This window comes from Platichthys flesus, chromosome 17 (assembly GCF_949316205.1).
Source record: "Platichthys flesus chromosome 17, fPlaFle2.1, whole genome shotgun sequence".
NCBI lineage: Eukaryota > Metazoa > Chordata > Actinopteri > Pleuronectiformes > Pleuronectidae > Platichthys > Platichthys flesus.
The window spans coordinates 15,947,804-15,974,748 of record NC_084961.1 but is presented as its reverse complement, the minus strand read 5'-3'; the positions used below and the strand labels follow the sequence as shown (position 1 = coordinate 15,974,748).

The 26,945-nt window shown below is 40.0% G+C and overlaps 1 protein-coding gene, 2 long non-coding RNA genes and 1 pseudogene across 3 annotated transcripts; 3 read left to right on the top strand and 1 right to left on the bottom strand.

Annotated features, from left to right (window-relative positions):
* Nucleotides 1-286: 286 nt before the first annotated feature.
* On the top strand, nucleotides 287-3,794 carry LOC133972998 (uncharacterized). The gene is made up of 4 exons (XR_009924499.1): nucleotides 287-1,258; nucleotides 1,596-1,672; nucleotides 1,981-2,073; nucleotides 3,011-3,794. It is a non-coding gene; the product is annotated as an uncharacterized LOC133972998 (long non-coding RNA).
* Nucleotides 3,795-10,815: 7,021 nt separating this feature from the next.
* On the top strand, nucleotides 10,816-15,526 carry LOC133972642 (eukaryotic translation initiation factor 4 gamma 3-like). Its single transcript, XM_062410198.1, has 8 exons — nucleotides 10,816-11,091; nucleotides 11,755-11,907; nucleotides 12,197-12,394; nucleotides 13,007-13,156; nucleotides 13,244-13,477; nucleotides 14,171-14,275; nucleotides 14,788-14,864; nucleotides 15,189-15,526. The coding sequence occupies exons 3-8, from the start codon at nucleotides 12,260-12,262 to the stop codon at nucleotides 15,196-15,198; spliced, it is 711 nt and encodes a 236-aa protein (XP_062266182.1). The 5' UTR covers nucleotides 10,816-11,091; nucleotides 11,755-11,907; nucleotides 12,197-12,259; the 3' UTR covers nucleotides 15,199-15,526.
* A 535-nt stretch (nucleotides 15,527-16,061) lies between these two features.
* On the top strand, nucleotides 16,062-17,400 carry LOC133972643 (uncharacterized). The gene is made up of 3 exons (XR_009924469.1): nucleotides 16,062-16,433; nucleotides 16,883-16,964; nucleotides 17,115-17,400. It is a non-coding gene; the product is annotated as an uncharacterized LOC133972643 (long non-coding RNA).
* Nucleotides 17,401-23,799: 6,399 nt separating this feature from the next.
* On the bottom strand, nucleotides 23,800-24,500 carry LOC133972748 (gap junction beta-3 protein-like; annotated as a pseudogene).
* Between the last annotated feature and the right edge of the window lie 2,445 nt (nucleotides 24,501-26,945).

Sequence of the window (26,945 nt, the reverse complement as noted above, 5' to 3'; positions counted from 1 at the left end):
CTTTCCAGCTCAAATGTGACATTTTTTGGTCTGTGACATCAAAACAAGAAAGCTACTCTAGTCAATGTATTTTGCTTATTTTATCTATTTCTAGTTATATTTCAAATTTTACTACAGTAAGTGCAACTGATTTGTGTGCCAACCTTTTCTGTCGTACACTGTAAAATCCAATAGCTGCCCTGACATACATTCATTAGTTAACTTTACTAGGTTATCAACAATATGCACTTATGACTGGTATTTATCAAGTAAGAGTTACTTGCATGGTGAAAAACGCAAAATACTTAGTGTTAAGAGTGAAGATTACTTTATTTAGAGTTATGCTCACTCGCAACAATAAGTAGCCAACACAGTCTCACTCCCACTGCGCATTCAAAGAAGAAGAAGAAGAAGTGTGCATGCGCAGTAGCAACATTCAGTCTCTCCCGCTCGCCAGTCCAGCACACAGGCCGGGACACTGAGGGCAGCCTGCTGACTCGACTTTTGCGCCGTCTTGTTTATTCTTTTGAAAAATAATAAGGTAAGTTATCAAGCAAGTGTTTCTGTTAATATGTTTTAATTACTGCTACGACTGTTAGCGTTCGCTAGCTAGCGCTAGCGCTAGCGTTAGCGTTCGCTAGCTAGCGTTAGCCCTAAACCCTAATTTTTAAATCATGACCTCTACCTCTGATATTTAAAAAGAAATCTTAAGACATCATTTTAGCCTGAATTTTAAGCAAGGTGCCTCCATTATTAGTTGATTTTGCCTAATGCTATCTTAATTTTTGTGCCCTTGCTCACCTGTGGTTTTTGTTTTTGTTGCAGTGTCTTTCTATCACGTGCAGCACATTGGGTGTAGACATGTGCTATATAAATTAAGATTGATTAATTACATGAATACCTTTGAGGTCTAATAAAATTAAAATGTTACATTTTCATATTTTTCCATCCGCTCCCATTCTAAGCTGCTGTGCCAATGTGAGGACAGAGAACTACTGCATAATAGGAGCAATAAAAAAAAAAATCTGATAATTTTTTTGACCAAAATTATTAGGAAACTATAGCCCAAGGTTGGATTTGCCTGAACTTGTACTTTATTATTAAAAACAGGTTCCTGTAATACCTGTGTTAAGCATGCACATATTAAGGAACGTGTCAGTAATCTACAAACCACGACATCACTGGAACTTCCTTGTAACTACAATATTTTTCTCTTTCAGAACAAGTGCTCAGAGCTACTGAAGAGCTGCTTTGACAACGTGGGCCCAGTGCACTGGAGGTGAGATGCCAGTAGTTTATATTATGGGGGACATTTCATCTTAAAAAATCCAAAAAACTTCTCGTGAGCCATAATCCATATGTCCAGAACCAGCGTCATGTAAATTTATGTGCAAAAGTTGCCATTTAATATATGTTTACAGGCTAAATCCGTCTGTATGCTGTTAGCTTTTAGGCACACGTGCACGAGCAGTCATTTTGTAATTTTGCATGTTGCGGGTTCCGGACATATGGATTATGGCTCATGAGAAGTTTGGAGGGTTTTAAACCTTTTTTGGGGGGTACTTTTATTCGGTTTTTGTGCTTACCGCAGACATCCATTGTTTGGAAAAATACAGGAAGCTGTTTCCCCGTGGAGCTCCAGCAGTGCTTAGAGGGCTAAAAAACCTTCACCTGACATCTTATCAGCAAGGGGGTGAGTAGATGATGACCGTATTTTCATTTTTGGGTGAACTATTCCTTTAAGGAGTTATAACCACCAGCAGTAGAACAGTTTTTGACAAAGTGCTGCACCTTAATTAGATTAAATTGAGAGACTATTCTTACTTATAATCTCCTTTGAAAATATTTCTTGCAGATGCTTTGGAACTGTAAGCAGTGCCTCTTTTCCGCAGACAAAAGAGGACAGTTGTTAAAACACTGTCGCCTAAAACATGGAGGTTTTACTGTAGCTTTTGAATGCTGCATTATCTATAGCTGAATTTGTTCATCATCCACTTCTAGAAACCAGATGTGACAGCGGTACGCACCGTTGTACTCCGAGGCCTCCCTGTTCTACTTGGTTATGACCCCAGTGACTTCTACAACACCTGCTTCGTAAGTTTTCATAGGAGCATCTTAAAGGAGCACACACAGTTATGGGGAAATTTGATTTGTATTTACCAGTGTCTCAATTAGAGTGAGATAAAAAAACAAAAAAAACGTAATACTGAATATATCCATGAGTTCAGTACAAACATTGGCATGGTCTGCTTGCTGACTGACAGTTTGATGTCTACCAGAAGGGTAAAATTACCAGCCTAGCTCCTGTGAAGTGAGAGGAATACCTTTCATCTCCAAAACTGAGTTATTTAAATACAAGACCTTGTACATATTATTTTTTGTGGTTTCTGTTTTATTTTGAATAATGCAGTGGAGCGAAACAGTAAATCCAGGGGGAGGGAGAGGGGATAACATGCAGCAAATGGCCCAGGACGGATTCAAACCTGGGGTCGCTGTGGTAAGGACACAGTAGGAGATGTGTCCCCCAGCAGTCTAAGCCTATAGCAGCATAGCTATAAAATTGTTAAGGGCTACCTGAACCAGCCCTAATTAAAAGCTCTGTCATAGAGGAAGGTTTTAAGCCTGGACTTAAATGTAGAGAGAGTGTCTGCCTCTCTGACCCATTGAGCGAGCTGACTCCACAGTCACTATCAAATAAAGCAGAAATGCCTCAAAAAAATCTTAAATGTTTTCAACTTAGCATAGCGCAAATCATGGCAGTGAATATTTTGTTCACTTTTACCGAGTATGCCACTGACTTCTATCCACTGCCATTGTTTGCGCTGAGCTAAGCCGTGATGTTAAGAGCTGAAAGCCAGCTACTGGATGTACAGACACAAAAAAGGTATTGATCATGTTGTCTCACTATGAAAATGATAGAGAAAGTATTCCTTTAATGCACAAGGCTGGAAGGCAGTGTCGGGCAGGACACAACAACTGCCAACAACATTTCCCTGTTGTAATGTAATGTTTTTGTTTGGTTTCATCACAGGATTGTGACACTGATGAGACCTGGGTAAAAGTATCTGTCGGGGTGCTGACTGTTCTCCCTGAAGATCTGCAACTCCTTCCAAATCAGCTCCACCTTCAACCAATGTCTACTGCCATCATTGTTGAGGGAGGTATTGTAATGGATGAACTCCAGAACCTACCTGAGGCACTTTGACTTTTGTTTGGAATGTCATACGCTTTGCATTTAGACTACCCTAAAGCCATGAAAAACACTTTCTGCTTCATTCAAAGAGTGATGCTTGGCTTGGGAGAGGACAAACTCCCACCAAAATTACAAAGTCTTAAAAATCTCTTGTTGAGTTAGAATGCAAATGTAGAGTGGATTCAGTTGTTTTTTATTGTTCACTAAATTAACACACTCCACTCAAATTGTCAGCCCATGGGTTCATCAGCAAGTATAGAGGCTGTACATGTATGTATATTCATTCACATATATGTGAGATCCATTGCCAGTTATTACCCTGTCAGGTTTTTGCGCTCATTGAGTAAAGCCACTTTGCACTTTTTTTAAATTTTTTATATATATGTAGTTTTTATTTAGTGATTTTTGAGTAACATTATTCAGGAATACAAAAGTGCACTTGTCAGCTTGTGGGTTATTTCCCATTGGTGGGAAAGAACTGTTAGTTGTTACAGTTTTAAGGCTGTGTTTACTGTATTATTGATCTTGATATTGATATTGAGCTGTGTTTGTGGATGTCCTTCAAGGCAATCTTTAAGAAAAAAAGTTGATATAAATGGAAGAAAAATTAAAAACAATTGATATATTTGAACATTCAACTGTGTTATTACCTTGATTTATTATATTTAATTGTAACTCTGATTATTTTAGGAGATTGGAACCTTTTTTTCATTCCTGTATAGATATTTGAGCCACTTAGATTGTTGAAGTAACACTTACTTGTTTTTTTAAGTGCAATCGGTTTGCATGGTTTTAGCAAGTAAGTCAGATTGCTGTTCAAGTAAATATAACTTAGAAATGCTAAGTTAGTCCAACTTAGATAATTGTGTTATATGGACTAAACACAGAGTAAATTTCACATGCAATGACTTAGTAGATTAAAATAGAAATTCTGAGTAGTCTTTACTAAGTCGAGAGTACATCTAAAGTAAGTTATCAAGCACACTCTACTTGATTGTTTTAGTTGCTTAAACTCATGTATAAGTGTACTCTAATAAGGAAGCACTAGTTAGTACAACTTAAAATACCTAGTTCTCTTTACATGTTTTTTTAAGTGCAACCGGTTTGCATGCTTTTTTAAAGTAATGATAACTAATTGGATTTTACAGTGTAACAATTAACAACAGTTAAAAGGTATCCAAACAATCCTTTTCAATTTTTATTACAAGTCTTAATTCAAAAGCTACAATTCCATGTAGCTGACAACTGCTTGCAAGCTGTTAGTTAGGGCCCGAGCACTGAATGGTGAGAGTCTCTACTGAAGTTTCAAGGATTCTTCTTCTTATTATTATTATTATCGTGACGAAACTGAATTGGCTTTTTGAGGGCTTTAACATGCTGAACTTCTTACCAAACTTTGCAGCAAATTAGAAAGTGGTGAAAGTGTACGTATTTAGGAGTAATTTGAAATGGGTGTGGCAAAATGTCTCAACAGCGCACCCTGGAACCAGGCCCTTAGGTTTCCCTTTGATCGATCTTCACCAAAATCGGAACACAGGTGTATTGTGACCAGTCATAAAAAAATGTCTCAAGGGATATTGTGAAAAACGCAAAAAGGGAACCCGCCATTTTCCATTTAGTGGCCATTTAGGCCATATAACAAAGTTTTACTGTGAAGTCAGAAGTCAAAGATATAAGGGACTGACTTTAGTTATTCAGTTATTGATGAGAATTATATTAAGATAATGACTGATATCGTTTTATTGCCTAGCTCCCTGTACTATTTGCAAACTTTGGCTTTAACTTTGTCAACTCAACTCCAAGGGCTGGGTCATATATCAAGAAATGACACATTCGTTTTTTATTGTAAGTTTAGAATTCAGGCCTACTTGTCGTCCCTAAAGTCTCTAAGAGTAGAGCAGGAGCCAGAGCTTTTAGCCATCAAGCCCCTCTGCTGTGGAATAATATACCGCTTATAGTTCGGGAGGCAGACACCATCTGTTCATTTAAGAGAATGCTCAAAACCTTCCTTTTTGATAAAGCTTATAGTTCGAGCTAATTATTGCGACAGAACTTAACTTGTTCTATTTTATGACACATGACACACAGAGCTTCTTTTTCCAGCTTCTGCTTCCTCTTCTCCATCCCTAGTCCCCTTCCCCGGAATCCCTTTGCTTTATCACCCGCAGATCCAGGGCCTCTGTGGCCGCACCATGGATTGCGGTTTTTGGATCGCGCATCCGGGCTTGCGGTGGTGGATCCAGTATGGCGGATTCTGTGCCATGTGGGCTGATTGTGGTGCTGGAGGCTATACAAAAAAAAAATTGATTGATTGATTGATTGACAAATTCACACTTGCATACATGGAACATTTTTTACCCATGTGTGTTAACTTGATGTAGTAATACAAAAACTATTTTAGTTCAAAAATTAAGACCGAAAAAATGAATATAAAGATTTGTGGTAATAAAAAACAAGATATTTAAATGAATACTTAAGTAATATTAAAAAATAAAATTAATAGATTTAAAAAGATATTGCAAAGAAGCACAGCCATTCATGAAATAACATGTGTAATGAATAAGGTTCATTTTTGACCCATGTTGTGCTTTAGAAGGGTAGTGATATAAAAATGATTTTTATTAAAAAAGTAAAAAAGGACAAATGAAAAATAAGAGTTTCTGATGATCAAAAACCAGTTAGTTGAGGAATTCCTGGAATTCTGAATGATGAAATAAATTTATTGCAAAGATATTTACATTTAAAACTCCATCGGGTCACTTTTGACCCATGTTGTGTATCAATGGTTTACAGGCAGATTTTTGCTCTTGAGTGATGGTATATGTCCTATAATGTGTCATGTTGTTCCTATGATCTTTATGATGTCATCACTCCTTCTCCACTACCTTACTGAACATCTCCTCACAACCCACCAGATTGCTACCCAGCTGCGACAGAAGCATCATCAGGTAATATACCCAACTATACCCCCCCCCCACTGCTCTCTTCTTCCACCATCATATCAGTTTGATGGTATCTGCATGCAAAAAAGGCTCCACAAGGGGCCTAAAGTCTCTGATTTGAAGCCCTGATCCACAAATTATTCCCTGGTTATTGGTAAAACTTAAAAAATTCTTATCTCACAATGTCAGAAGACAGTGACAAAAACAACTCCCTGGATCCGCCTCTTTCACCGTGTAACCGCATCTTTTCCCAGTGTCAGAAGACAAAGATATAGGGGACTGACTTTAGTTATTCTTTTATTGATGAGAATAATATTACGATAATTATTGATATTGTTTTATTGCCTAGCTCCCTATACTATTTGCAAACTTTATTTTTAACTTTGTCAACTAAAGTCCAAGGGCTGGGTCATATATGAAGAAATGACACATTCTTTTTTTATATTAAGTTTAAAGGCAGATTTTTGCTCCTGAGTGATGGTATATGTCCTATAATGTGTCATGTTGTTCCTCTGATCTTTATGATGTCATCACTCCTTCTCCACTACCTTACTGAACATCTCCTCACAACCCACCAGATTGCTACCCAGAAGCGACATAAGCATCATCAGGTAATTTACCCAACTATATTTCCCCCCCCTGCTCTCTTCTTCCACCATCATATCAGTTTGATGGTACCTGCATGCAACAAAGGCTCCACAAGGGGCCTAAAGTCTCTGATTTGAAGCCCTGATCCACGAATTATTCCCTGGTTATTGGTAAAACTTAAAAAATTCTTATCTCACAATGTCAGAAAACAGTGACAAAAACAACTCCCTGGATCCGCCTCTTTCACCGTGTAACCGCATATTTTCCCAGTGTCAGAAGACAAAGATATAGGGGACTGACTTTAGTTATTCTTTTATTGATGAGAATTATATTACGATAATTATTGATATTGTTTTATTGCCTAGCTCCCTGTACTATTTGCAAACTTTATTTTTAACTTTGTCAACTAAAGTCCAAGGGCTGGGTCATATATGAAGAAATGACACATTCTTTTTTTATATTAAGTTTAAAGGCAGATTTTTGCTCCTGAGTGATGGTATATGTCCTATAATGTGTCATGTTGTTCCTCTGATCTTTATGATGTCATCACTCCTTCTCCACTACCTTACTGAACATCTCCTCACAACCCACCAGATTGCTACCCAGAAGCGACATAAGCATCATCAGGTAATTTACCCAACTATATTTCCCCCCCCTGCTCTCTTCTTCCACCATCATATCAGTTTGATGGTACCTGCATGCAAAAAAGGCTCCACAAGGGGCCTAAAGTCTCTGATTTGAAGCCCTGATCCACGAATTATTCCATGGTTATTGGTAAAACTTAAAAAATTCTTATCTCACAATGTCAGAAAACAGTGACAAAAACAACTCCCTGGATCCGCCTCTTTCACCGTGTAACCGCATATTTTCCCAGTGTCAGAAGACAAAGATATAGGGGACTGACTTTAGTTATTCTTTTATTGATGAGAATTATATTACGATAATTATTGATATTGTTTATTGCCTAGCTCCCTGTACTAATGCAAACTTTATTTTTAACTTTGTCAACTAAAGTCCAAGGGCTGGGTCATATATGAAGAAATGACAAATTATTTTTTTATTTTAAGTTTAAAGGCAGATTTTTCCTCTTGAGTGATGGTATATGTCCTATTATGTTTCATGTTGTTCCTCTGATCTTTATGATGTCATCACTCCTTCTCCACCACCTTACTGAACATCTCCTCACAACCCGCCAGATTGCTACCCAGCTGCGACAGAAGCATCATCAGGTAATATACCCAACTATATCCCCCCCCCATTGCTCTCTTCTTCCACCATCATATCAGTTTGATGGTATCTGCATGCAAAAAAGGCTCCACAAGGGGCCTAAAGTCTCTGATTTGAAGCCCTGATCCACAAATTATTCCCTGGTTATTGGTAAAACTTAAAAAATTCTTATCTCACAATGTCAGAAGACAGTGACAAAAACAACTCCCTGGATCCACCTCTTTCACCGTGTAACCGCATCTTTTCCCAGTGTCAGAAGACAAAGATATAGGGGACTGACTTTAGTTATTCTTTTATTGATGAGAATAATATTACGATAATTATTGATATTGTTTTATTGCCTAGCTCCCTGTACTATTTGCAAACTTTATTTTTAACTTTGTCAACTAAAGTCCAAGGGCTGGGTCATATATGAAGAAATGACACAGTCTTTTTTTATATTAAGTTTAAAGGCAGATTTTTGCTCCTGAGTGATGGTATATGTCCTATAATGTGTCATGTTGTTCCTCTGATCTTTATGATGTCATCACTCCTTCTCCACTACCTTACTGAACATCTCCTCACAACCCACCAGATTGCTACCCAGAAGCGACATAAGCATCATCAGGTAATTTACCCAACTATATTTCGCCCCCCTGCTCTCTTCTTCCACCATCATATCAGTTTGATGGTACCTGCATGCAAAAAAGGCTCCACAAAGGGCCTAAAGTCTCTGATTTGAAGCCCTGATCCACGAATTATTCCCTGGTTATTGGTAAAACTTAAAAAATTCTTATCTCACAATGTCAGAAAACAGTGACAAAAACAACTCCCTGGATCCGCCTCTTTCACCGTGTAACCGCATATTTTCCCAGTGTCAGAAGACAAAGATATAGGGGACTGACTTTAGTTATTCTTTTATTGATGAGAATTATATTACGATAATTATTGATATTGTTTTATTGCCTAGCTCCCTGTACTATTTGCAAACTTTATTTTTAACTTTGTCAACTAAAGTCCAAGGGCTGGGTCATATATGAAGAAATGACACATTCTTTTTTTATATTAAGTTTAAAGGCAGATTTTTGCTCCTGAGTGATGGTATATGTCCTATAATGTGTCATGTTGTTCCTCTGATCTTTATGATGTCATCACTCCTTCTCCACTACCTTACTGAACATCTCCTCACAACCCACCAGATTGCTACCCAGAAGCGACATAAGCATCATCAGGTAATTTACCCAACTATATTTCCCCCCCCTGCTCTCTACTTCCACCATCATATCAGTTTGATGGTACCTGCATACAGAAAAGGCTCCACAAGGGGCCTAAAGTATTTGATTTGAAGCCCTGATCCACGAATTATTCCCTGGTTATTGGTAAAACTTACCAATAATAATCAAGAGGTGTGTTTCCTTGGTCCCATTAGAAGGATCGTGACCCACTTCTCCATTGGCAACTTCAAGTTCATCTGCGAACTATTTTAAGCTCAAGATGGAAACGGTAACCATCATGCATGACTGCGTGGTCAAGCTGCTGAACAACAACGATGACGAGTCTTTCGAGTGTCTATGCAGCCTGCTCACCACCATAAGCAAGGTCCTTGACATAGACGAGGCCAAGGTGAGCTTGTGGTAGTTGATTTGACATAAATCTTACATTTATTTTATTACGGTCTTAGAAAGGACTGAAGGGCTACAGATTGAAAGCTTTGAAAATAATCTACGGGATAATATGTGTCTGATTTACAAGGAGACAGTTTCCAAGACATAAAAGAGAAAAGTTTCGGTGTTATTCAATCTCACAGCAGCTAATTTTCCAGTTTATCACTGTTCCAAGTGATAAACTGGACAATTGGTCCACTCTGTAGAATAATAATATCTGCAACCTGCTGTCTGATAGATTGAATGGAGACATGCTGAACATGAACTTCAAGTCTCAAATTAACCGTCTCTCTCCCTCTGTGTCTCACCAGCCTCAGATGGATCAATATTTTTACAAGATTGGAAAAATCCTCACAGAGGGGAAGATTTCATCTCATATCCGGTTGATGCTGCAGGATATTGTAGACCTGAGATTGGTGAGTGGGTCTTCACAATTTTTCTGTCATTTGCACAATTGTAAAGAGTCAAACAGTCATATTCTTCAAAATAAGATGGATTTTACCACAGAGATTTATTTGAACAAAATACTATATATTCTGGTCATATTCTATTTAACGAATATCTACACTGCTGTTGTTAACGAGATCAAACGCTTTTTAGAAGGACTGATAAAGATAGATACATAGATCATGGCAAAGAAATATAAGAAAATATCATAGAAACAATGAACAGGAAAAAATAGAAGAAACCTGAGGAAGACGTGATAACTATTGTGAATTCATCAGTGTGTCAGGGAATAATCCTCTGTGATTGACTGATTCCTCTGTTTATGCCAAAATGTATCTAGCACAGTGTGATCAAACCCACACATGCTCCTAATTTCTCTGATCTGTCAAAGATAAAGAGCAAAGAAATCTGTTTAACACTACAGAATCTGTCTGATTCAGGTTTGAAGTCATTGTGGTTCTGTACATTTTTTTTCTTCAGCACAACTGGGTGTCCACAGGACCCGACCAGGGTCAAAAAACCATTGATCCCAGCCACAAGGTGGCAAAGATTGAAGATCAGGAGGAGCCTAGAAAAGTGCAGCAGCATCTCCTCTCCAAAGAGACCAAGAGACAGCCAGGTCAGGCCTGCAGTCTAAATCCTATTTAAGGCTTAGAATCACATCAACACAGCTATAGTGACTCAGGAAGCCAGTCTGTAGACCTCCTGTCCCTGTAGCCTGCAGAGATGATATTGTTCCTAACAGCAGACAGGAAGCCCCCTCACTCCCTCCCACCTGCTAGCTGAGCTATAATATTTCATCTTGTAACGCAGCATGCCACAGAAACAGTCAGAGATGTCACTCTGGCTGCCACTATCACAGCTGTTTGACTCCACTGTATTTCCTGTGAACTAATCTTAAACCTGTATTTCCCTGTTTGTTTGTGTTTTTGTTTTTTTGTGTGGGTGTGTCTCCACAGATCCAAGTGAGCAGAGAGAGCAGGGCGTACAGAGAGAGGAGCCGGGCGACACTGTCCCAAAGAAGAAGGACAGCAGGACCACCGTCCCCAACAAGAAACCAACATTCTCTGAGGTGAGACGAGCTGTCCGAGGCATCGACACAGATCTTACCATTCATACAGGAGACGTGAAGCTGTTATTTACTTTCTGTCCCATATAGTTGATTTGGTCATATTTCTACATTGGAATCACAAAAACAATGACAAACAATAACCATGTGGTTACTGGTGGTGTTCCATGGAAACTTAAATCGTTGTCAGACGTGACCTCCGGATAAAATCTGGAAAATTGGCTACAGATTTCAAACATTTAAATTACTTGAGCTGAAATTTTTTTTAATGATAGTTTGATCTGAGAAAGTTGAATTGTGAATTTGAAAAAAAGCTGGACCCTAAAGCAGAGTCAGGACTTGTTAAGATTCTGATGTATAATCAGAAAAATATAATATTTTATGATTCATACAGATATTGGTAAACAAGTTTCTTACTTTTTCTACTTATTACTGATAAAAGACTCATAACAGGGGCATTTGTGTCGATTCATTCATGCTTCTCCCTCACGCCCAAGATTGTCAGTATGGCAGTGTAAGAGAGGGTAACCTAAATGATATTTATGTTGCCTTATTTATGAAACTCACACAAACTTAAACACTGGAATTGAAAATCCGTTATTTTGGCTAATTTAAAAGATTTTGAGTCATGGTATAATACTTTTTTTCCCTTTCTTCCTGGTAAAGGTTATAAACCGTTGGGCGCAGCGACCACAACCAGGGGAGATCATCGTGAGCCTGTCTGAGGATCAAGTAGTTAAGCCGAAGACATCAGAGAATGCCCTGACACCAGGCAGGAATAGGGAAATCCAAGCGGAACCAAAGTCAAAAGGAACACAGGTACGACCAAATATACACAAACGTTAATCCACAAAGCAGTGAGCACCTATAGAAATTACATATAAAAACTTTACTGATAATTAATGTTAGTCTACGTGACGGAAGTATTGGAAATTCCCCAAAAAATGTTGTTTAAATCTGTAAATATAGGAAAATCATTTGTGAGTATTTAATTTCCGTATTACTAGTAACTTTACAATAGGACTAGTTTTTCATGTGGAGCGAGAGATTGGTCTTTGTGCTTGATGACCTCAGAGTTTAAGTACCTGTTATGACCTATTCCCATCAGGACCTGTTCAAGAAGGTCCGCAGTATCCTGGACAAGCGGACGCCTTATAAGTTCAACCAGCTGATGAAGCTGGTGACGGACGTGACCATCGACACGGAGGAGCGGCTCAAAGGAGTCGTGGACCTCGTGTTTGAGAAAGCCATCGACGAGCCCGTCTTATCGGTGGCCTACGGGAACATGTGTAGCTGCCTCGCCGAGGTAAGCAGGTTGCCTATTTGATCAGAGAAGTGTGTCGACTTTGGAACGATAGAGTCTTGTGTTTGTAATGTAATTGTCTGAATTGGATTCAGAGCGGTACATAATAATAGCTATTTCGTAAATTACCGCATTCACCAGATGCAGTAAATGGATCGATTGGTTCATATTCAGCTCGGCCTTGATGCAGAATAATGCTGTGAAAAGAGACACAATTCAGTAGAGTGTGATGATGAGGTTTTATTGTTTTGATGCCTCTAGAGTCTACACCAGACGACACACACTATTTATTAAGAAGTTTGAAAAACAGTCAAAAATAATCCTTTAAAACACAATTCATGAAACGTGCATATCCTTTATTATAGACTCTATTAACAAGAGTTCTAGAGAAACTATTACATGTTCTGTCTGCCATCATTTGATAAAATAACCTTAAATATATATCAGTCATTCAAGTCGAAATAATCCAGATACGAAAATGTTAATTTGTCGATATATAAAAACAAATGTTAAACCCGCAGAAAACTCCAGTTTTTTAAGGGTTAGTTCATTACTAATTTTATTTTAATGTTCATGTTCTCTACTGAATTCATTCCACTTACTGTTCATGTGCAGCTCAAAGTGCCCATCCCTGATGAACCCAATAGCACAGTGAGCTTTATCAAGCTGCTGCTAAGTCGTTGTCAGCAGGAATTTCAGAAAGACAACGAGGATGATGATGTGGTAATAAGGACGAAGCAGAAGAAGCTGGACTCTGCTGCACGAGTAAGTGTGACACTGGATCTTTACCGAAACGTCTTTTAGTTTCTGTTTCAACTCTGTTCAAGAGGTTTGTTTTCTTGGTCCCATTAGAAGGATCGTCACCGACTCCTGTTAGAGCTACAGGAGTTCAAGGATATTATCCGGCGGCGTTCAATTGGCTTCGTCAAGTTCATCGGCGAACTGTTCAATCTCAAGAAGATAAAGGCACCCGTCATGCATGACTGCATGGTCAAGCTGCTGCAGAACCAAGACAACGTGTCTTTAGAGTGTCTGTGCAGCCTGCTCACCACCATCGGAAAGGACTTTGAGTCAGAGGAGGCAAAGGTGAGCTGGTGGTAGTTCATTTGACATAAATCTTAATTTTATTTTATTATGGTGTTAGAAAGGTCTGAAGGGCTACAGATTGAAAGCTTCGAATATAATCTACAGGATAATATGCGCCTGGTTTACCTTTCCAAAATTTAATATTAAGAGAAATGCGTTGTTTGCTGGGATGAAGATGTTTTTTTAACTTTTTGATAGCATTGTTTTTGACATTAGTGCAGCAGAAGATCAGTTCATGTCTCTGCTTTCATCCCACCGAGATGTATTCTTCTGCACGTGTCAAATAAGTGATTTAAGAGGTGATTCTGATTTACAAGGAAACAGTTTCCAAGACATAAAACAGAAAAGTTCCATTGTTATTCAATCCCACAGCAGCTGCTTACAAGTAGCTTATGTGGAAATGGGAATATTTATAACGTGGTAGTTTCCTCAGCACGGAGCTTTAATGGTGAACGTTTACAGTGAATTGCCTCTGTTTGTTTCTGGCTATTACCGTTTTCATGCTGCTGTTGATTAAATGTTCCGGTTTCAATTCAGGCGGTCAGGACTGTTCCAAGTGATAAACTGGACAATTGGTCAACTCTGTAGAATAATAATATCTGCAACCTGCTGTCTGGTAGATTGAATGGAGACATGCTGAACATGAACTTCAAGTCTCAAATGAACTGTTTCTCTCCCTCTGTGTCTCACCAGCCTCGGATGGATCGGTATTTTTTCCAGATTAAAAAAATCGCCAGAGAGAGGAAGACGTGCAATCGTATACGGCTCATGCTACAGGATATTGTAGACCTGAGATTGGTGAGTGGGTCTTCGCGATTTTTCTTTCATTTGCACAATTGTAAAGAGTCCAACAGTCAAATTCTTCAAAGTAAGATGGATTTTACCACAGAGATTTATTTCAACATGATACTATATATTCTGGTCATATTCTATTTAACGAATATCTACACTGCTGTTATTAACGAGATCTAACGCTTTTTAGAAGGACTGATAAAGATAAATACATACATCATGGCAAAGAAATGTAAGAACATTCCATAGAAACAATGAACAGTAAAAATAGAAGAAACCTGAGGAAGACATGATAACTATTGATCTTTAATCAATTCATCTGTGTGTCAGGGAATATTCCTCTGTGATTAACTGATTCCTCTGTTTATGCCAAAATGTATCTAGCACAGTGTGATCAAACCCACACATGCTCCTAAATTCTCTGATCTGTCAAAGATAAAGAGCAAAGAAATCTGTTTAACACTACAGAATGATTCAGTTTTGAAGTCATTGTGGTTCTGTACATTTTTTTTCTTCAGCACAACTGGGTGTCCAAAGGAGGAGCCAAGAAAAGTACAGCAGCAACTCCACTCCAAAGACACCAAGAGACAGCCAGGTCAGGCCTGCAGTCTAAATTCTCTTTAAGGCTTAGAATCCCATCGACACAGCTATTGTGACTCAGGGACCCAGTCTGTAGACCTCCTGTCCCTGTAGCCTGTAGAGATGATATTGTTCCCAACAGCAGACAGGAAGCCCCCTCCCTCCCTCCCATCTGCTAGCTGAGCTATAATATTTTATCTTGTAACGCAGCATGCCACAGAAACAGTCAGAGATGTCACTCTGTCTGCCACTTTCACCGCCGTTTGACTCCACTGTATTTCCTGTGAACTAATCTTAAACCTGTATTTCTCTGTTTGTTTGTGTGGGTGTGTCTCCACAGATCCAAGTGAGCAGAGAGAGCAGGGCGTAGAGAGAGAGTAGCCGGGCAACACCGTGCCCGTGAAAAAGAACAGCAGGACCGCTGAAAAGAAATAAGCTGCTATTTACTTTTGAAGATTTGAAATGTTTATTTGAATTAAAGCTGGAACCTAATGCAGAGTCATGACTTGTTAAGATTCTGCTGTATAATCAGAAACATATAATATTTTATGATTTATACAGATATTGGTAAACAAGTTTCTTAGATTTTCTACATATTACTGATAAAACACTCATAACAGGGGCATTTGTGTTGATTCATTCATGCTTCTTCCTCACCCCGGCAATTTCACGCCCTCATCTCAGAGTAAATAAATTCAACAATATACATAATGATTTGTGTAATGAGTTTTATATTGTAAAAATGTATCTAAACAATAGAAATTGAATATAGTATATTTTGTGAAATCAGCAGTGACCTCTGAGTAGAAATTGATCACAGACAACGTGAAAAGTTGTGTGGCTAATTTTTTTGTGCCCGATGGTCTCTGCTGAATCTGGAGGCTGTTTTGAAAACTCCATCTCTGACTTCCTCGTCTGTAGTTCCTGTTCTCTAGCCGGAAAAATATACATAGGGTCAGGATTGGATCCCATAACTGTTTATGATTAATCCTTGGAATCGTAACAACCGGGCTGTTTGTAAAAACTTTCCTTGCTCCCATCTGATCTGCATCACTGTAGTTTACATGTCCGGCAGTGCAAAGGTGGCACAAAGGATCCATGAGGTACTGCAGAATAGAAGGAAAACAGACTTTGTGGGATCTCTGCCTGCTGGATGCACTCTGACATGTTTCAGTGTAGAACAGGGAGCACACTTGTTCACTAAGCCGATGGGTCAACTCATGTTTACAAAATACAAGGTATGGTATGGATGCAGTAATGTGGTTGGGACTTGTCCTTGCTTAACATTGGGCATTGCAGAATTCAGACAGTGCTTTGGAAAGAAGCTTAGTTCTCCCTCTGCTGGACATTTTGAGAACACGGAAGAGTGGAAAACCAACTGTAGATTTCAGTCTAAACCTTTAGACTTTTCCTTTCAGATTTTCTACTATTGTCATCTGTAGTTTTTATTGCTGGAAATCTGACGAGTGATCATAATCGCTTCTCTTTCTGCAGCCTCAAATGGACGAGAAGATCCAGCTTGGCCCCCAGGCTCAAGTCATATTGGTGAAGGCTAGCAGTAAAGGAGCCAAGGCCAGTGACTCAGGTGAGGTCACACCACATGACTGTTAAAGCTGTCGGATCACTGTGCAGTTCACACTACATGACCTGCTGATCAGGAGTCTTGTAACTGTTTGGAGTTCAACACTTAACGATTGAAGGGTGTCACACACTTCACAATGTTTTGGCTTTTCTGCTCTGTTTAGCTGTAGTTGTCACTGATTCATCTCAGATATTAAGCCTGTTAGAAATCTGGGAGTCTGATAGTCTTTCCTTTTAACGAGAATTTCCTTCATTATGTTCTAAAAAAGGTTTTTAAATTGAACTTGATGAAACCCTGATATAAAAAGTAACTTACAGCATATCCTGTATACGGAGTCAGGTGAAGCATCTTCCTCTTAATGACTGGACCTTGACTCTGATCATCCACAATTGTTATTTTTCACTTATCTCTCTGATAACGTTTCATCTCTGCGGGCCTCAGCCGCTTCTCAGGGCTGCAGTCCAGCCCTTCACCTCAACCCTCCAACGCTCCTCCACAAAACACAGACTCTGACGCCAGGAAAACTCTGTGAAGGTATGAGTTGACAACCCTGTGTGATTTTAAGGGCAGTGATGATCATTTGTAGTAGGTTCCAAAATGGTTCAAAAGCTTTATATTCAGAGCTTCTCCTTTAAAATGACATCCTTCCTGACTCTTTGTTTATTCGTCCCCCACCAATCGCAGCACAGGCAGAAAGTGAAGAAAGCGCGGAAGGCGTGGCCCTTAAGTCCGTCACGGCCTTCTTCACCTGGCTGTGGGAGGCGGAGCAGGAGTCTGAAGATAATTTATGAGGGGAGACCCCAGGGGGACATGGTGTAGTAGAACTACGTGTGCGTGAGCAGGACGACATGTTTACGGGTGGAATTTTTTTCTGCGGTTGGGTTCTGAAACAGGCCGCCATTTTGAGTTTGGATTCCAACAGCGGAAGTGCTAAATACCTGTATTAGACATAGATAATGTTTTTGTTTAAATTTCCACTTACTTTTCTTATAAGAAGAAACTTAAAAGATGCATGTGTTCTCTTTGAATAAACAAACTTTCAGATGAAAATGATGTTTCCTCGTTATCTCGTTATATTTCTTAGTTTATGATGAAGAACAAGAGACGGTCACATGTGTTTTCATGAATTTATTTCACTTCCATGAAAAATATCTTTACAGTGAATTGAAACCCTCACAGATCAGATCACATGTCGCCTGAGGAGAGACTGTGTCATTAATCTACAGTTTATTGAGACTTTAGTCAAACTCTGTGTTGTTGCATTAAGATGTTTGATGAAGTTCAGACTCTTCGTCTGCACTGGGTGAAACCATCATCACTATTATTATTTTATTTACGTAATCTGGAGTATTTGGAAATGGGCGTGGCAAAATGGCTCAATAGCGCCACCGGGAACGCAGCCCCTAGGTTTCCCAACGACCAATCTTCACCAAAATCAGAACACGGGTGTATCGTGAATATTCATACAAAAAAGCCTCAAGGAGCATTGAGGAAGCCCGCCATTTTGGCCATATTTCACATTTTTACTTTGACGTACCTGTCCTAGGTAGCCTGGATGCCAGACAAACTTAGCCCCGCCCACAACATTTGAGGTCGGGAAGTTCGGTCTGGAGTCGCTACTTTATGCATACTGTTTTATTCTGTTATTTTGTGTTGGGCTTATTTTGTTTTACACGTAGAGACTCCCCTCGCATAAATACCTGCAGTTTAAGGAGTGGACCTTGTTAATAGACGCACCAGATCCCTCGCTTGCGGACTAGTGCAATAAGACACCTGCCGTACAGCCCCGGCACAAGGATAGGAGCAGGAACTATGACCGGACGCGGGCTGTGCGGCATTTCTCAAAAACTATAGTTTAACACCCCTCGCCAGCGGAACGAGGTAAGGAAGCTGGTCCCATTTACTTTGCTGCAGGTAGCGTGGAATGGGAGTCGCTATGTCACGTCAACGCATCAGACTTGTCTCGTGGTGATTTGTTTTTTTTATTGTATTTTAACGTTTGTGTCGCATTACTATGCTTCGCTTTACATACGTAACATACTACGTTGCTCTGATTGGTTGTAGGTCTATCCAATTGAGCGAAGAGGAATTTTATTTCCTGGTTCGGTTGAAACACGCCCCATAATCACAGCCCAATGGAGCGGTATCAGACTCACATTCTGACTAGAATTGTGAGTATGACAACTTCAGGCTATGTCCTAGGGCTTTCATTTCGTCTGGTGAAGGATATTGCATGGTGCTGTCCGTTTCTGCGTTCCTGCCCTGTCCTGATCTCCTGAGCCTCTCGTGTAAGCCTCCTTTCGCTTTTGTTTAGTTTAAGACTCTTTTTGTATTAAATACACTTTTTGTTAAACATCTCTGCTCCGGGGTCCATCTACCTTCCACAAACCGTGACAGTACAATCCGACCAAGATATGAACTCAGCAGAGATTAGTTTGTTTCAGGATCAAGTTTTTCATTTAGAATTTTTGGTTGATGAGCTGCATTTTCCGGGACCCCAGAGCAAGTCAGAGACCCTGGAGGAAATCTCAGTGGTTGAGGCTTGGCTGAAGGAGCACCCTTGGGTTAGTCATTTTGTCCCAAACCTAGTGGTTGTGCAGGACCGGCTAAAGAGACTCCACAACCCGCCAGCCCCAGCCACAGACCTGGATGCAGGAAGCCGTCTGGCTCTGGGTGGATCCCGGCGCTTGCAAAGTGTGTCTGCTATGGAGGGCAGATGCAGAAAACCCTCAGCTATACAGCCTGCTCAGAGGAACCAGCCACCAGCCTCATCCGCTGATTGGTACATGGGGGGCCATTTGGCTTGTGGAGGACCCTGCAGCATCAAAAGGCTTCTTGTGTGGGTGGTGGATGTTGGAGAGGGGGCATCCACAGCAGAAGCCTCTCTCTCCAGAAGCATGCTCACTGGCACCAGCCGCCTCCAGCCCCGACTGGGCCCAAGCCAGACCCAGTCCCTGCTCCGCGCCGGAGGGTCCAAGTTGATGTCTCTCGTTCTCCGACGTCAGTAGTCCTCACAGCGGCATCGGCTCCAGTCCCTGCTCCACGCCGGAGGTTCCAACCTGACGTCCCATGTGTTTCCACGTCAGAGGTCCCCGCGGTACCTGCTCCAGTCCCTGCCCCGCACCAGAGGCTTCCGGCTGGCGTCTCTCCTCTTCAGGCGTCGGAGGCTCCTGGCTGACGGCCCCTATGTTCCGGCTTCAGAGGTCCTTGCGGTGCCTGACCGGTCTTCGGACCACCCGCCTGAGGAGGTCCCGTGCTTGACTCCTGACCACCCTTCTGAGCCTCAGGACTCTCACTTCGAGCGGCCACGGTGCAGCCCTCCTGAGCCTAAGAACAATCATAGGGAACCACCTCGTAATTTAACACTATGTTTTTTTTGTGTCCATCAGTTCTTCTGAAGTGAAGCTGTACCCAGTGGTGGGAAGTAACGAAGTACAAATACTTTGTTATTGTACTTAAGAAGACTTTTCACATATGTACTTTATTTGAGTATTTATTTTCCTGACGACTTTTCACTTTTACTGGCTGCATTTGAAGACAAATCTCTGTACTTTGTACTTCTTATATTCTCATAACTGGCTCCTTATTTGAGCTGTGGTAGTTGGCACAACGTGCGCTTTTATGCGCTGCGCACGTCTCTCACTCATTCATGTCCCCCTCCCGCGCGAGATGTGCAGGCCTGGCGGCGTGTTTGCCGTTGGGCGGGACAGACATCAGAGCCCTCAGCGTCCGGAGGAATACTTGTTACGAGTTTTATTTCCTTTAGATAGTCAAGTTTGATCGTCTTCTCGGTGCTCCGCCATGGCCGTGACCGACTCTGGAGGGGACGATCTGAGGACCTCACTAAACCATCCAATGGGGAGGAGCGATGTGTGTACAAAGGGCAGGGACTTATCAAAGCGAGCACATTCCCCATCCATTTATTCCCTTTAGAATTATCCAGGTGCTCATGCAGGAGCTCGGTTCAGTTCAGTCTTTATTATTAGGTTGGAAATAAGGCCTGTTCTTCTCTGTATTAGCACTGTGCAGGTTGTTAACAAAAGATAAACTATCCTACTTTGTGTGCCTAGACATTGTTTCCTTTTGCTGAGTTATCATAAGGTGCATTGTGTATCATTCCTGCTACTGATTAGAAAGTGAAAAGTCCATCTTTATTGATATTTACAGTAAACATTTTTTGTGTTATACTGTGGACTATTAGTGATCTTAGGAAGACACAAGAGGCCCTTGTTTATTCTGTTGTGTTGCTTCTTTGTTGTCCCTAAAAGATCAGATGCATTGGTTCAATACTATTTGAGCCTCAGCATCTGGAGTTCGAAATGTTTACAAATATGCCTTAAATGTATATTTTTGTTTTAATTTCTCAGTCAGTTGAAATAAATCCTGGTGAAAATATTTTTGGGCTTCTTGTGTCTGTAAAGGCCTACCATAAAGAGCACTCAGCATGTTTAAGTTAAGTACTTTTACTTTTGATACTTAAGTACATTTCAACACCAGATCATTTTGAAATGTAAGTACATTTAATATGAGCTACTTTAAGACTTTTACTCAAGTCATTTCTTACGGGTGACTTTTACTTTTACCGAAGTAACTTTCAGGTAAGATATCTGTACTTTTACTCAAGTATGGTTTTCAAATACTTTATACATCACTGGCTGTATCTCTGTGCTCCAGCTCCACACTCCCTCCTGCAGCCTCCGCTCCTGATGCTAACCTCCTGTCTCCAAAACACTAAGCAGCAAACCTGGAGTGACAGAACTGACTGCAGAGCTGCCGCCTCCCTCTGAAACCCCCCCTCTCCAAAACACTATTTTTGTAGTTTTTTAACTATTTTTTTTGCATGATAATTGTTGATCATATCATTTCCAGCCAATGCCTTAATGTAGTTTTTTGCATAATAATTGAGATTGATCATAACATATTGAGATTTCCTTGCACTTCTACACCATGTTATTGGCAGCAAAGCAGACAGGTCTGGTTGTCTAAGTGGCGCCCATATCATATTGCTTAAGATTTGTAACATCAAGCTTGTGTATCAGTGCTAAATACATCCTGTCATAAGTCAGAATCCACCCTCTTATTTACACTAAAATTAGGTGACCAAGCTGTTTCACAATGCAATCTGATAAGGTCTAGGAGAAACATTGTTAACATTAAATAAATTATCAAAGAGTATTGCAATAGATGGGAGCGTGTGGGATGACACGCCCTACTCTCCCTCTGATTGGCTAGTAATCCTTATTGACGCCAGAGCTATAAATTGGTGTTTAGGAATGAGAACCTTCAGAGTTAGGGTCAGGGGTTGGCCAATCAGAATCAGTGTATGAGGCATTGTCATCACGGGAGTCCTGACACTCTTCACAACAACTGATGCTCCTGGACAGGTATGGGACGAGCAATTTTAATATTTCAGAATTGAAAAGTATTAGGCAGTTGTTAATAATTACAATGGAGCAGAGTTTATATTAGATCCTAACGTTTTAGTTTGGTGTGAAACGTTAAGAACATACTGTATAGTATATAGTGTGCATACTTACTTGAATGTGAAATCTCAACATATAGCTCAGGCGCTGCAAGAAGTAGAAGTAAAGTAGTAGTAAAAAGAACACCACATTTAATGCATAGATCAAACTAAGTTGTATGGATGTATTTTATTTAAATATATTGAAAATAATGAATATGCTACTATGTACCACGAAACATTACTTTGATATTTTTTGTTCTATTGAGGTTGGAGTAACCAGCATCCCCCCACCAACGCTCCATCATCCCTGCTAACCAACCAGCCATCAGCCTGTCTTGTGGCAATGTCGATTTATCAGAAGGATAAATAAAGAACAATAACACATCCTCAACAAATCAGGACATGTCGTTTTTATACGAGCGTTAGATATATTGCACTAAGTGAGTACTGTATGAGACTATATTTGTTTGAACACTTACATCCAAGAGTTACTAAAGTTTGGGAATCAATAGTCAATAACAACCGTTTTAAATCTCACTGTATGAAGTTTTTCTTAAAACAGCTCCAGTGGTTAATATTCATCTTTTACCGGGTTGAGCGTGTAATGCTTTTATTTTGAAAAGTTGCATCACCAATCGTTGATTAAATTTCGAAAAACTTTGATGCAGATGTAAGTGCTGGGTTTTTTGGTGATAGAAAAAAATGGAATACTGGAATCACTGAAAATAATTTACATATAAAGGTGTTTGTTGTAATTATTATTATTATAATTATTATTATGATTAGTAGTAGTAGTAGGAGTTGTAATAGTTGAAAAGTGACGTTTATTGTGTAACACCTGGATCAAAGCCTGGAGAAACATGACATGTGTTTTTAAAACATCTTTCACACTGATCATACCTTTTGCACTATGTCCATATTTACTGAAACATTACCTTTGGAAACATTTACATTAAGCTATAATGTGTATTCAGAGGTACCCAACTATTCCAATCTCACCTAACATATTATAAAGTTACTAATCACAGGATCTATAGTTAATTCCTATTGTGGTTATTCAACATAGATTAGTGAGCAATCATTAAAGAACTCAACCATGTGATTGGGATAATTGAATAGATCATGTTTCCTGGAACCTTCAAAACATGATTATGTAGTAGACCTTTATCGCCACCAGGTGGAGAATTGGCGCCTTTACAAGAGGAGAGAGCGGATCTTCTTTCTCAATAACGAGCGTTTACTGTGATTTATTACAGGTAGGGAGAAAAAACATTATTATCAGTAGTTTGACATTATAGCCAGCGAATACAAAAACAAATAGTTTCAGTTTCGGTCAAGGATATATTAACAATGGTTACAAATACATGAGAGTCTCCCTTTATTTGAATGATCAATAACTTTTATTTCACAGTCACATTCTGAAAGACTAAAATATTGTTACAACATAGATACATTCAAATAGAAATTATATGTAACATTTAAATAACCTTAAGCGATATTTTCACAGAATGCACACGTGCCCAAATGTTCCTTAAAATAATATACTGAAATTATTACTCTCGTCCATGATGTCCAAGTAGAGAACACCTCCTAATGTAAAGACAATGTGTGACAAGATCCACCTGGGAAAAAAATACTTTCAAAAGAGGTTTCTGTTTCTGAGTTGGGTGAACCAAGTAGAAATCCTCAGTCCTTTGAATCTCACAGGGCGGGACCTCTACACACCCAATGTGGACAGGAGGAACAACTATGTGCTCGAAGACATGTGAGTATTGTAGTCAGTCAGACGTGAAAAAAAGCCAACCTATCTTTTAATTGTGAAGAAATTTCAATATTTTTTCAAACTGAGGCATTTTTAGACATTTTGTTTTTCTACCGGCTCTCCAGGTAGAATAGTAGAGAGGATTAGCAGCCATCACAGCTCAGCCCAGACTGGATCTTTCTTGATGGAGTGCGGGCCATGCCTCGCTGTTTGAGAGTCACCATCCGGAACGCAATCAGATATAAAATCTCACAGATGTTAAGCACCACACACGCAACAGACGCTCCCACCATGAAGTAGGTGAAAACGGTCTTCTCTGTGGGCCGGGAGATGTAGCAGTCAACCAGATTCGGACAGGGACTGACATCACACTGGACCTTCCTGGGCAGCTTGAAGCTGGCGTAGATGTAGTGGAGCACGTACAGGAACAAGACCTCAAAGGTGGTTTTGATAAACAGGCTTATCAGATAGGTCCACCAGAGGCCGCCGTGCTCTTGGCCCGTGTTGTCGTACAGCTGCATGTGCACTCTTGGCCTGGTACTGATGCTCCTGCTCTTCTCGATAGGCCACGTGCAGCACCACCATGAATGAGGGGCCTGTGAGCTGGAGAGCCCACAGGCGGATGTGAGAGATGGGGAAGAAGTAGTCATAGCAGATGTTGGTGCAACCCGGCTGGCGGGTGTTGCAGTCAGTGTCCCTGGTCGTTGGCCCAGACACGCTCAGCGGCCACCACGTAGACCAACACCCTGAAGACGAAGACCACTGACAACCAGATGTGCCCGAAGGCAGTGGAATAATAATTGGTGACTTTTCCAAGACGAACCTCAAGAGCCTTCCAATCCATGCTCTTTTGACCTGTGACTGTTTAGATCTCTGTCTTTATTAACTACATCAACTGCAGAGCTGTTGAAAAATAAAAAGACAAAAAAACAAAAACCTTATAAAAATCATTTTAATTCTGACCAATATTCTATAATTGGTAGAAATACTGTAGATATTTCACAGTATTTCTTCAGTCTGTGTGATCGAACATTTTGTGATACTCCAAAACCTTAATAATCTTCGCCTCACAGTTAAAAATGTTCATAATATCTGTTATTTTAAAGAGAGATACTTGCTTGTAAAATAGTTGCTTGTTCACAGTGGTTGTTTCTACATTAGGGGCACGTGGGGCACTGCCCCACCAGATCCAGATGGCACTTTTGTGCAGAAAGCTCAATACATCTGTACTTTGTGGCAAAATATATTTTATTTTATGTTATATGCAAAGCAGCGAGAATGTGTGTGTGAATAAACTTGACCCACAAAAATTATAGTCTTGTTTTGGAGTCACTTGATTTGTGTGTGTTTCTGTCTGTGTGCTTGCTCTGTGAAATGCTTCTCTCTTGCCGTCCATCTCTGCTCCGGGGGCAACGGCCTACGCGTAAGACTGTTGCCATGGAAACACCAATGACCACACAGGCCGAAGTTAACATTAGGAGATGGGCACTTTCAGATGTGCCCCACGAAATCTGCCTCGCAACTTGACTCGAATAATGCGAAACGCAACGCCAGCTCCCACCATGTTGCCTGCTCGGCTTTGCCGGAGGTAACAGGCTAACAGGCTATCCCCTGTCAGTGAACACGACCTGAGTCTGTGGAGAGGTTTCACTCACATATCGGATGAATAATATGGTTTGATGTTCGGCTTGTTCTCCTGACAGAGAAGCTACAGACGTCTGTGCTCCCTTTTCTGTGGTAAGTCAAGTTTAGTATTGTATGTATGTGTTAGTAGTGATGAGCAGGTATCAGTGTCTCTGTACCTGGCCAATTACTTGACTACGTTACTCAGATTATTATTCTGCAGAAACAGATTTACTGTGATCAACGCAAACGTAATATTTAAAGTCACATCTGCATTTTAAGAGCAGCTGTTTAAAGTAGCATTACATCTCCTAAAGCTCTTTATTCAGAGTATTGTTGTGATGTGTTGTAACGTGTTACAGTGAAAACTAAACTTGTCTGCTACATTGAGTTTTTTAAATCAATAATCTTACCCACCATCTATTTCCTAAACTGAAATGATTATAATCCGATGAACTTTGAAGTAAGAATCTTTTATTTTGATCATGTAAAAGTCTGTTAAGCAGTTAACCTGGCACATGTATGTTTTCGGTGCTGAAGGACATCCTCTTTTTTACAAAGTTTTGTTTAATAAATTATGAAAGTTATTTGAGCTGTGTGTCTGACTAATCTTTTTACTTTGTTGCAATAATTTTACTCTGATGCTGTATTATAGGCAACATCTCTGTGTCGTGCTGAGCACTGACAAAATTGCCCTACCAAATATTTCAGGCTAAAATCGCCACTGGTTGTTTCCATTACAACCTCTAGTGAATGCATAGGTCTTTCCAACTCCAGAGTTCCACAGTTTAGAAATCTTTTTAGTTGTGTTATGTTTCTAAGCAGAGATGACCCTGATTATGTCTCAGGAGCTTATTTTGTCACAGAATATGATTTATAATTTTATGTTTCATTGGCTGAGTCATACGTTGCACAACAGCAATGGTGGCAAACAAAATTTTACACATTATATGTTATAAGTGTATACAAAATATTATGAAACTGTGTTGGAAAATGTTGACAATGGCGGGCTGCCACAGTCTAAGTATTGAATAGTAAATACCAGATATTTCACTCTTAAATTAAAATTAGATATTGTACCAGATAGGTGACTATCATGGCAACATTTGATATATATTTCTTATTATAAGTGACTACTTTGACCATCCGATGGTGCTAGAGGAGGCTTTTAAAGTCTAGTCTAATGCATGAATACTCAAAATATTCAATTCTCAATCTCATACCCTTATGATCCAACCTGCTTGACCATTTCCTCCTCACTCCTCAGACTCCACAGCGCCGTCCAGGCCAAGCAGAAAGATAAGCAGACCATCTCCCAGCTGGAGAAGAGGCTCAAGTCTGAGCAGGAGGCTCGGGCCCTGGCTGAGAAACAGCTGGCCGAGGAGAGGAAGAGAAGAAGATGGAGGAGCTCAGCTTGGACATGAAACTTAAGGAGGAGCAGATTAGGGACCTGGAGGGCAAGTGTCAGGTAAGACTGACTATTTTTCATTAACATAATAGTTTATGTTTGTAAATGTGCACTTACTTGGTCAGTCACATCATTGAAAAATAAATCTTCTCTGTACTAATTCCAAAAATCAATGTCTGTCCGTATGTGGATTGCACGTCTCTGGAATCCTTCAAGTTATTGGCTTTACACATGGCATGTATGTATTTTTAAGGGCCC